The sequence below is a fragment of the Grus americana genome, chromosome 26, assembly GCF_028858705.1.
Source record: "Grus americana isolate bGruAme1 chromosome 26, bGruAme1.mat, whole genome shotgun sequence".
NCBI classification, from domain to species: Eukaryota; Metazoa; Chordata; class Aves; order Gruiformes; family Gruidae; genus Grus; species Grus americana.
In genome coordinates this window covers 4,304,640-4,315,722 of record NC_072877.1, presented here as the reverse complement: position 1 = coordinate 4,315,722, position 11,083 = coordinate 4,304,640, and the positions used below count along the sequence as shown (strand labels likewise).

Below are 11,083 nucleotides of genomic sequence, written 5' to 3'. Positions count from 1 at the left end.
CGGCTGCACCGCAGTTCAGCGGGATCTGCCGGGAGCATCGTTGCGGTGTGGTAGGAGTCAACGGGGCCGCAAAGTTGTCTCAGGTCTGAAGTTTTTGTAGTTTATGACACAGATTTCAGATGATAACCACGCTTATTTGAAAACAACTGCATTATCGTCACATCAATAGAACCGTGGCAGAACACGGCCCTTCCTGGAAGATGAAGCCAGCTTCTCCAAAAACCCTTCACCAACCTTACCAACACCGAGAAAGGTTTCAAGAGTGATAAACACAATTTTTATTCAGGCAATGAAACATGGAAAAAAAATATATTAGTAATCATTATAATAATCTCATTTATGTGAGTATAACTCTTACAAATATTTACCTGACATAGAAAAGGGAAATTATTGTACATATAAAATTGATGGTGATGGCAGTTACATACATGGTACAAAGCGATCGGGGTAGTAGTCACTGCAGAGAAAGTTCCTGCCTCTGGGGGGGCACACTGGAGGGACGGGGATGGGGGGGGGAAGTGATTTGCAGTCAGGGTGGTTACTCCTTGGCACTTCATTGTAGACAGAGACCTGCTGGCAAACGCACACTCGCAAACAGCAACACTAACGGCTTACGGGCAGGCACCCACCACTGTCGGAAAGGGATATTTAAATTCTACTGCAAGAAAAAGACGACGAACACAACCAGGCTGTGATCCCGATGCACGGGTATCCCTGCGCTGGTTACACACCTCGGCTGGAACAGCGGGGCGGCGTTTGAATGCCGTCGTCCTCGCAAGACGGGAGTCGCTGTGCACCCCCCCGCTCCTGCCGCCGGCTCCCGCTCTGCCCCGACGCCGTCGGTCACCAAGCGCCGATGCAACGCACGAGATGTGACAGTCCTGCCCGTTGACAGCTACAAACACACGCCTTCTATTATATATAACTATAACCATTATATATATATATATTTATATATGTGGAACTATAACCATATTATAGTTAATAAATCATTCCTTAGGAATCTTCTTTGCCCAGACTGGAAGTGCATGCTGACAGGCACAGGAACGTGACAGCACTGGGGCGAGAGAGGCAGCGAAAAACGGGGCCGGGAGACAGCAGGAGCAGAGACGGGGCGGGGGGATACCGCCAGCGTGGATTATTGCCGTGGGAGCCGCTCTCCACAGACAGCCTGGCCTTCCGGGACAGGGAAGGCTGCAGCATTGACCGCGCTGTACGCAGGCTGGGGTCCTGGGTCAGTGCCGAGGGGTGAAATCTAAAATTCTGCAGTTATCTGCCACCTCCGAGGGCCAGAACAACAACCCCTGAGAGAGAGAGACTGAGCTTAAACGCGCTCGGGTCAGGCTCCCAGCGAGCCCAACGCCCCGAGCCGGTTGCTGTGTTCCTCAGAGCTGACCCCCTGAACGAGCAAGCCTGGCCACAGCAAACACAAACCGAATGCCGTCCCTTCGGGTAGAGCCCCAAAGCAGACACCAGCCCCAAATCAACTTTTTAGGAGCTCCGAGAGCTCGTGCAACCCCGCTCTTCGAATTCTGAATCCCTTAACAGTTGCAAAGAGAAAAAACCCAGCTCCCTAAGAAATCCTGAGGGTTTTAATTTCCCCTCGGAAGGTCCCACGGGGCAGCACCTGCCCGGGGGTCCCTCCCCGCTGCCACCCCCCCCTGCTGCAGCCCAGCTAACCGCAGCCAGCACAGGGTCACTCGCATCCAGGCGGAAAAGCTGTTCTGGAGCTGGACACGCGCGAGAAGAGGAGAGCGGGGCTGTAGTCTGCAAACCCCAAATGCCGAGGAACTGGAGGGAAGGGGAGTCACGCTCCCGTGGGCTGGGGATGGCTTTTTGGCTCCCCAAACAGAAATAGTCTTTGTAGATCATCTGGCAGAGGCTTTTCTACCGGCCCATTAGAGGGATGCGTGGGGAAGACAAGGGAAAGAAGAAAAAAAAAAAAAGAAAAAGGGGGAAAAAAAGGTTTTCCCTTTCTGCCAGCTGTGCCAAGGGGTGAATATTCAGCACACGGCCGCAGGTGCACAGCTCCGAGCGGTATCGGCCATCGGCTGCCCCGCTGCACAGCTACCAGCCCCTTCACTGGGATAACTGGGAAAGCGGTGAACAGGCTCTGCGTGCGAGGGCAGGCTGCCAGCATCTTTGTCTGCTTAAGTGTATAATAAATTCTCTCTATACATAATATAACTAATAAAATATATATCAGGTGTATGGCTCTGATTTAAACAGATGTTTGCGCTGCATGCTCAACACAGGGAATTAGAAAATAGAAGGAAAACAGCTCAATTCTTTTACAAAAACGTAGCAGCAAAAAGGTTTGCGAAAGTCTTCGATAGGCTGGGTAGGAAACAGTCCAAACAGCAAATATTTCCCTTATTTAACGCTTTACAACTATCTGTTCAAGGCGATAGTAAAGAATCCTCCATTGCTACAGCTACTGCCCGATCCCATAAATCTGCCTTCTGCAGGACAGGATGGTTCTGCACTGACCCGGGGTGCAGCACCCACAGCACACCCCACGGCACCCACAGCACACCCCTGGCACCGCGGCCAGGAAAACGCGACGCTGCACAGCGGCCAAACTCACCGGGCAAGGCTGGCTCGTGCAATGGTGTTACCAGGAGGGCACGCGTGGGATTTACACACGGATTTAAACGCATCGTATCACCCTAGAGCCGCCCCCCAACCCGGTTCCCGGCACAGCGCGAAGGCAACCTCAGCATTTCTGTTGGAGCTTGGCGTGTCCAGAAAAGTAAACACCTCTGAAATAGAGCAGGCAGCCTGCCTGCATGGAAAGTCAGGGTTTGGGCTGCATCCAGACAGATTTCAAAGTGTATTTTACTGCTGTCTGGATCTGCCTTTGCCTGTAAAGGCTGGCTTTTGTTTGGTTCTCTTAATATTCAGTGCTGTAAGGGCAATTTTGACAGCAGCACAGGACCCAGGGCAGTACTGCACTTCTCCTTGCCTTTCTGTACTGACTGGGGAAAAGAGCCTTAAGTCAGCAGAATTGTGAAGTAGTTCAGGGTTTGCTTCCTTCCTCCTGCAACATCCAAAGTGGGGAACTAACCTCGCTACGGTGGGGGGGGGGCTGACAGCAAGGGGCTTGGCTTTGTGCACTTTAAAGCAGACTAGAAACTCCACGCTGACAAGCCTCAGGAGGTGCCAGGGCTGTGGGCAGGGTGGCCACGGGGAGGACGGACAGACAAGTCCCAGCTCTCCAGAACCAACATCTCCCCATTTCTCATTCCACCTCTTGGTGCAGAAGCCTCCTGTGCTCCCCTTGGCCAGGTCCTCCTTGGAGAGGACTTAAGTTACTACTGGTTAAGTGGCCGTATCTGTGCTCCTGGGGGAAGGAGATGTGTAGCAGGACCGTGCCCAAATGGAAGAAGTCAGCAGAGAGCCTGAGTGCTCCTAAGTGCTAATAAAGTGCACGAATGCAGAGACATTGGCTTCCTTCCTCCGAGGCTGGCACGGCCAGGGACGAGGATGCGCTGTGCCATGTATCACCCATGTACCAGAGACTGGGACCAGCCCCTTGAACACCACTGCCTGCCCCCAAACCGATCAATCTACTGGGAGGCTACTTCAGCCGGGGGCTCCACACCGGTGGCCCCAAACCACCTGCGGTGGGTGCCTGGGGTCCCCGAGCCCCTTCGCTGCCTCCCCGCTTGTGCACCTGCACGCCAGGTCCCCTTTCCCCGTGTGTCACCCCACGTCCCAGGGCAGGACCTGTGTGACAGAGCACATAGGGGCACAACTAGACCCACCCCGGCCGAGGGGGACCCAGGGTGTCACCTCCCAGCTGCGAGGTGGCACCCGTGCAGACGGACGGCGCGGCGGCCGCTCGCTGCCAAGCCCAGGAGGGACACGCGCGCCCAGCCTGACCGCGGGGAACCCAGCCCCAGAGCCCCCGGGAAACAGAGGCAGGGTCAGTGTGGGGACGGGCTCTGCACGGGGGGGCTGAGGGGTCCGGCAGCCAAGTGGAGCAGGCAGCTGGACGCGTGTGCTTCTCTGCTGGGGGGGGGTCCTGGGTAATAAGGCAAGGTGCTTGACGTTACGAGAAAAGCGGCCAAGTGCAGAGTGCTGGACGAGGGGCGGTGAGGCTCAGTCTGTCTTTCCCAGCTTTGCTATCAGCTCGTCGCAGATCTTGGTCAGCTCCTCAATCTCCTGGTTCTGGAAGAAAAGCAGACCTTGAGGACCCCCGCGGTGGCACAGATGGGGGATAACGCCCGGGCCCATCTGCCACCGAGCCAGTGCGGGAAGGGGCAGCCGGCTCCTACGCTTGCCCCTGCAAAAGCTCCTCTGTGCATCATCCAGGTGCCGTGGGGACCCCTGGGCTCACCCCTCCTTGTCCCCAACAGATCCCCGGTGCTGCACAGAGACCCGCAGCTGCCCAGCTGCAGCCCCCGCGCTCTGCTCAGCCCACGTGTCGGCTAGCGGGCGTACGCGAGCAAGCCCTGCTCGTGCCCCAAGACAGCCGAACACGTGCGAGCCCTGAGCCGGCAGCCACGTCACTGCACGCAGCCATGCCTACGCCCGGGCAGAGCTCGCACCTCCTTGCTTACGAGAGGACGTACGCTTAAACAACAACCCCCGCGCGCAAACAAAAAAAAGAAAACAAATGAAAAAAAAAAAACCCCCACAGAACACTTTTGGGGCCAAACATGCGAAGAAAACCTCCAGCACCAAGAGGATGCTCAAGGCAGCGAAGTGGAAACCCAGAGCAGAGCCAGCGCAGCTCGCAGAGGGGAGGCAGGGCGGGCGCGTTACCTTCTGCTGGAGGGCTCTCTCCAGGGACTCCACCTTCATCTGCTCCTTGCGCAGCCCGGCGTGCAATGCCGCGCTCTCCGCTTTGGCCTTTGTGCGCACCTGGGCGATCTCCTCGTTGGCTCTGCGGTGGGGTTTGGAGAGAAGGGGGACGGTGGTCACATTTTGGGTGTAGGCAGGAGCGCCGTGGCACAACGTTAGACCGTGCGGTGTCGGCAGAGCCCAGCTCCTGCTTGCCTGGATGCATCAGAGGCGGTTTTCCCTTATGGAAAACCTACATGAAACTGGATTAATTCGGCTCCTCCAAACTGCTGTTTGGAAACTGCTTTCTCAGAGCGAAGCTAAACCAGTTCCTCACCCACTTCCCTCAGGGCTACCGTGCGTTGGTGAGCTGCTGCTCATCAGCTAGAGCCTCCGTAGCTGCATGACCCCTTTGCACAGCACAAACACGAGCCCTCTGAAACGTGGGAGTTTGTTAACTGACTGTAAATAGACCGTGAACCTCAGTTTCTCGCCATTAAAAAAAAAAAACCAACCCAAAACCCAAAAAACTAAGCGGAGATCAGAGAACCCATTCAGGGATTTGTGCTGGCTTGCTTACAGCCATTTAAAGTCACTTGAGCCTCTGGTTGTAAAAGGCAGCTTTTCACATCAATAAGCTCCTGCCTTCCAACCTCAGGAAAGCCAAATGGAGACACTGCCCTACGAGGTCTTCAAGCACCCAGGAAGCTCCTCAGCATGCCCAGCAGTCTCATGCATGACCTTACTTGTCTAATTTTTCTTCTGCATGGACTTTCAGGGCCTGATACCGCTGCTCTTCTTGCTTGACCCGGGTTAAATAATCTTGAGCACACTTCTTCAGAGCTTCTTCATTCTGGGAGGAAAAAAAAAAAAAAAAAGTACATCCATCTGCACTGAGGCTGAGCAGAGATGTTGCTGTGATGGGATGAGCGTAAAAGACGACGACTTTAAATAGACTCAGCTTCTCCCTTATGCTGGACCTCCTTATCCAGCTCGGCAGCATGGAAAAACAGCGTGTAGATGGAGACAGGCTTTCTCGGGGCACGCTGCCCTGGCACCTGCTCTTCCCTTGGGCGCAGCTCTGCCCGGGGCACGATGCTCCGCTGCCGGCAGCTCAGCAGGAGAGCGCCGGGAGGAGCGTGGAGAAGAGCTGGAGAACCTGGCTCCCCGCAACGGCTTCCCCTGGCATTTGAAAGACTCTTTGGTCGTTTATCAGAAAGCGGGCAGAGGAAAGCAAGCGAGCAGTCCTCCGAGCAAGGACCAGGGCGTTTGGAGCAGCACTGCGTGGGATGGGAGAGCCACGGTGCTGCAGCGCAGGACAAAGCGGGGGCAATGCTGCAAGGGAACCAGGGACCGGGGCTGCAGGGAGAAAGAGGAAACCAAGGTAAGGACCTTCTTAAAGCCTTCTAGGACACCCTTCAGGTTTTCATATCTCCTGAAGAGATCCGACAGGGACCTCTCCACCGAGTTGAGGTCTGCCAGAGCCTGGTCCTTTTCCATCGTGAGCTGCTGCAGGTTCTTCTGAGACGTCATGTTTGTCCTCTGCTCATCCTCTGTGATGGAGAATAAACAGCGGGGACGCAGTGACTGAGCGGGGACGGCTCCACCAGCCTGCTCCCTGCCCCGCACGCCCAGCCAGGCGACGGCACCTTACCTATCATCTGGGCAATGGTCTTCTCATACTCAGCCACGATTTTCCTAGAGGGAAAGGAGAAAAAAAAAAAAAAAAAAAGCAGGTAGAAGGCAGCAGGTTTTTTGTAGATGCGCATTTACAGCTCTGCTGCCAGCAAACTGCCCCGGGGCCGCCCCCTCCCCAGGCCACAAAGGCAGCCCAAGCAGCAGCCTGTCTGCAGAGCCCCAACTTGTTGATGCTGCAACTCCCACCATCGCTCCCCTCCCTCCAGCCGCTGCCGCTCGGGCCAGCGCAGCTAATGGGATTTTATTCCTGCAACAAAGAAACCGGCAGGCTCAACGCAGCACGAGCACAAAGAGTACGCGTGTCCTAACACGTCCCACCCTGAGGATGCTGAGCCGTATCATCCCATTACGGCCCCGCTAACCCACCTCCCAAGGGGGAACACAGAGCGCTCAGCGCTGCACCGTGCAGGGGAGCAGGCAGGTGAACGTGTGAGGAGAAGGCTTTTACCTCATTTCTATGACTTCCTGGTGGCTCTCTTCATATTTCTTCTTCCACTCGTTTGCTTCGATCTCCTTTGTGATTATCTAGGTTGTAGCAGACACAGGACCCTTGGGACGTGCTCTGGGTGGCTGTTTCCCTCGCTGCCCCATGCCTCCGATATGCGGGGGTCCAGACCCACCCTGGGCAGAGCAGAGCTGCCCCCGCTCCCCCCGCGCAGCCAGGACGGGGTCCCCAGGGAGGACAGGGTCCCTGGACGTTACCTCCTCTCTGATGAGCGTGAGCACAGCCGTCTTCTCGGATTCACTGAGGCAGATGCCGTCCAGGGGACTCTCGCTCCTGCTGGTGATGGCTGCGGGGGACTTGTCCATGGAGCACAGCCCGGGATTGCCCTGGGGGGAATTACCCAGCCGGGATGCTGCGTGGGTTTTCTTTTCACTCCACTTGCCCTGTTTGGGGTGTTCTCCCCCATTTTATCAGCCTCGGTTCAAGCACCAAACCTCCCTACCTGCACACACTGACAGCTCAGAGCCCAGTATCAGAAACACCCGGCAGAGCCCATCTGGGGACTTCAGTGCACTTTCTGCCCAGTCCCAAACTGGGGCTGTGCTGTAGGACACCCACGGGCTGTACCGGGGCTTGGCATCCCAAAGGGGAGACCTGGTAAAGCCCTTTCTGGAAGGAGAGGACCCAGCTCTGAGCAGAGATGTGCTCCCATCTGACATCGCTTTCCTCATGTTGGTTTTAAACTATCTCCAGCCTGGAGGATCTTTGCTGACTGAGAGCCACACACAGGGGGGGTCTGCGAGGGTCCGGGTCGCCTGTCCCCATCACCTCCCAGTCAGGTGGAGATGTTGCTGCAGCCGGCGCATCCGAATTGCTGCCGGCAGCTGCTGGGACATTTGCTGATCGCCCCAAATGCACAAGGGAGCTGGCGGGGGCGGGGGGGAGCAGGCTTCCCCTCTCTGCAGAGCAGGGTCCGGCTGACCCAGCTCTGAGGCTGCTCCCGCTCCCCTCCCCGAGGGACAGCCCCGCTCATCCCACAGCGTCCCAGCTGTCCGGGAGAGCTCTGAAATCGGAGCCGCTCACGCAGGGCTCCCAGCACCCTCCTGTTTCCATTACGGGTGCTCCTACGAGGGCCGAGGTGGCTGTGCACCCATCGCTCGCTGCTTTCTCCCCCCGCCAGCACCCAGCTCCTTTGCACCAGTGCTGCAGCTGCAGGGACCAAACTGGGGGGAGAGCTCAGCCTTGGGACCCAGGCAGCGAGTCCTGCCTGGATGCTGGCCCCATCCCTTCCCTCGGGGGTCCTGCAGCCCGAAAGGCCTCCAGAAAAGCATTCCTTCAAACCAAGGCTTACGCCACCGCCTGTTCCTCCTTTTATCATCCCAGCCGAAGTGACAGCCCTGCGCAGCCATCTCCTTGGGAACCGGCTGCCAGGCCATAAATAGAGAAGTGCTCCGGAGGAGGCAGTCTGCTTTTGCCGTGTTTTGGAAACGAGAGCACTAAAGCACTTCTCTCCCCGCCGTCCCCCGCACTTTGACTGCTGCTCAGGTCCAAGCACGACCGAGCCCTTCGCGGCTCTCACGGCTCTGCTGCCCGCAGCAGTGGGGAGCGATGGCTGGCGGCAGGAGCCACCCCCGGGTGCAGGTTTGGGTCCGGGCAGCCTGACACTGGGGAGGTTCAACCCCGGGTGGTTTTGGCAGCAGCCTCCCGCAGCACCTCCCAAAAGCAGGCGTGCACCTGAGCACCTGCAAGTCCCTCTGTCCCACAGCAAATCCTCCCACGCTGTGCTTTTGGGATGACCCCGGCTCGTCTGCTGGAGCCCAGTCTGCCCACGCTCTCCCCAGCACCAAACAAAAGGTTCACTTTGCCTAATGTCCTTGTGGGGCTTAGCATAGTTAAATCTGTCTCAGAGAAGCTAACTTTGCTGATGTTGCTAATCTCATTGTCATCTGCTTGCCACCTCGAGCAGCTTTGGCCAGGGGCAGCTAAGCTGGCACAGGTCCCCCCTGCAGCGGAGGGGTCTTGGGGCCACTCCAACGGCTCCTCGGGGCACATCAGAGGTGCCCCTATGCAGATGTGTTGCTGCTGGCGTGCCAGGGTCACTGGTGGCTGCAGAGCCATGGCTTCTTCTGTTAATCCCCCATCTCTGCTGCCAGCTGCCTTCCTGAAAGCAGTGTGTGAGGATCCCTTGTAGAAGGCAGAGGCACCAACCGGCCGTCAGAGCCAGCCTGGGACTCCTACACGTGAGACACAGCCCCTGTCCTGTAGCTCATCCCCTCCCGTGATGTCCTCTGCCCTTTCACTGTCATCCAGCCACTTCCAAAGGCAGCGTTTGCTCTCCTTGCCCTCCCACGGCTGCAGCCCTGGCTCCTCACCAGCCCTGCTCCATCCCCAGCATCTCTGCCTCCCACACCGCAAGCGGCAGCGCCCACCCAGGAGGGAGCCGTCCTCTGCCAGGCTCCTCCTGCCCTGCCGGGAAATCACCACTATTTTTATCAAGTCCCCGCGTGGGCTTTTCAAGAATTCTAGCTCCCAAAGAAACTCATTTCAGAGAGGTTTTGGTAGCACTTCTGGAATTAACAGCAACGTTTGCTGCAGCTTCCCCCGCTCCTCTGCGCGGCGGGGCAGGCGGCAGCTGCGGTGCGGGAGGATCAGCCCTCCCGCAGCCCCACGGCCCTGCCGAGCCCCACGCCAGCGCTGGCACGGCCGCCCCGAGCCTCCCTGCAGACGAGGGAGGAGGAAGCAAGAGGCACTCACGGGGAAGATGCCAGGCCCATCCTTTTCCATCTGCTTGGAGATCTCCTTTTCGAAGCCTGAAGACAAGGAAATACAGCCTCTTAGCTACCCGGAGACAAGACCCTGGCGGCACACGCAGATTTGCTGGGATGCAGAGGGACACCCCCTGAGTCTCTACATCCCCTGAACATCCCCTCCCAAAGGCTTCTTTGCCCCCAGCTCTTGCCCTTGCGGGAAGGATGCATCCTGTATCCCTGCCCCTGGCTTCCACCCTTGCGGGGAGGACGCATCCTGCACCCTGCCCTGCCAGGCTCTCCTCCTGCACTCCCCGAGTGGAAACCAACACTCCCCTCTGGTGGCAGTCCAGCCCCGTGCCTGTGTCCCCGCAGCTGCCACCCATACCAGCCATTCCCCAGGACCGCGGCGGGCCGAGGAGGAGGAATGAAGATGCACGGGACATTCCTTATTTTGCTGGCCGGCGTGGGCAGGATGCATCCCTGGAGTGAAAGCCCAGCTGCTCGGGCTACTCCGAATAGCACAAGCCTCAGCCCACGCCAACGGGGCCCAACACCCCCCAAAGGAGCTGCCACATGGCCCCTGCTATTCTTAACAGCAGCGGAGAGAAGATAAGAGCGGTCTCCTCCCGTCTGCAGCGTGCGGGACACCCTGCCATCGCACATAGCACGGGAGATAATTCACGAACCTCGCTCAAACACGACTGGCTGTTCGTGTGTTAACTGGGCAGAGAAAGCAGGATTGCTAGAGCCCAGCTAAGAAAGGAAGGAGGCAACGTTAACGCTGGGGACTGCAGATTTCCCAGTGTTTCCCCCCATTTATCTCTGTGCCCCGGTCAGCGGCTGCTTGCAACGGCACACAGCACCGTCCCCGCAGCTGGCACAGAGCCCCAGCACCCCTGCCTGGCCCTCCGAGATGAGCGGCAATGAATAAAACCTCCCAGCCTCTCCGCTGACTATCAAATTTTTCCTCCCTTGAGAGACAAAGGACTGTTTTCCTCTCCCGAGAGCCCGCAGCTCTGCACGGCATTCAGGAGAAATGATTAATGTGTACCTGCGCAGGGGAGAGCTGCAAACCTTCTGTGCCGTGATTTCTCCTGCTTGCACCTATAATTTTGCTATCGATTAAATGTCGTGTTGCCTGGCTTTTAATTATTTTTTAATGGATTGGTCAGAGAGGCTAATTACATAGGAGACTGACAGCAAAATGCCACCAGGAGCATTAGCGGAGGTCTTCCGTAGCAACGCTGAGATCTCCATCAACCACAGCCCTTGCGCTGGGATACCGAATCCCGGCAGCTCCGTTCCCAGCACAGGCTTTGCACAGGGCAGCCTGCAACCCGGGAGGCAGGGCACAAACCGGGAGCATCCCAGCTGAATGCCGTGCGATTGCTCAGCTCAGCCC

The 11,083-nt window shown here is 57.4% G+C and overlaps 1 protein-coding gene across 5 annotated transcripts in view; it reads right to left on the bottom strand.

Annotated features, from left to right (window-relative positions):
- Positions 1-260: 260 nt before the first annotated feature.
- TACC1 (transforming acidic coiled-coil containing protein 1) overlaps positions 261-11,083 on the bottom strand; it is a 32,745-nt gene continuing 21,922 nt past the window's right edge. For all 5 annotated transcript variants that reach the window (XM_054804475.1, XM_054804474.1, XM_054804478.1 and 2 more), the window contains 8 exons: positions 9,686-9,741; positions 7,189-7,317; positions 6,935-7,011; positions 6,443-6,486; positions 6,181-6,341; positions 5,535-5,641; positions 4,771-4,891; positions 261-4,173 (listed from right to left, as the gene is read on the bottom strand). In XM_054804475.1, coding sequence (XP_054660450.1) covers positions 4,105-4,173; positions 4,771-4,891; positions 5,535-5,641; positions 6,181-6,341; positions 6,443-6,486; positions 6,935-7,011; positions 7,189-7,317; positions 9,686-9,741 — 764 coding nt within the window. In that variant the 3' untranslated portion in view covers positions 261-4,104. The remainder of the gene's footprint in view (positions 4,174-4,770; positions 4,892-5,534; positions 5,642-6,180; positions 6,342-6,442; positions 6,487-6,934; positions 7,012-7,188; positions 7,318-9,685; positions 9,742-11,083) is intronic.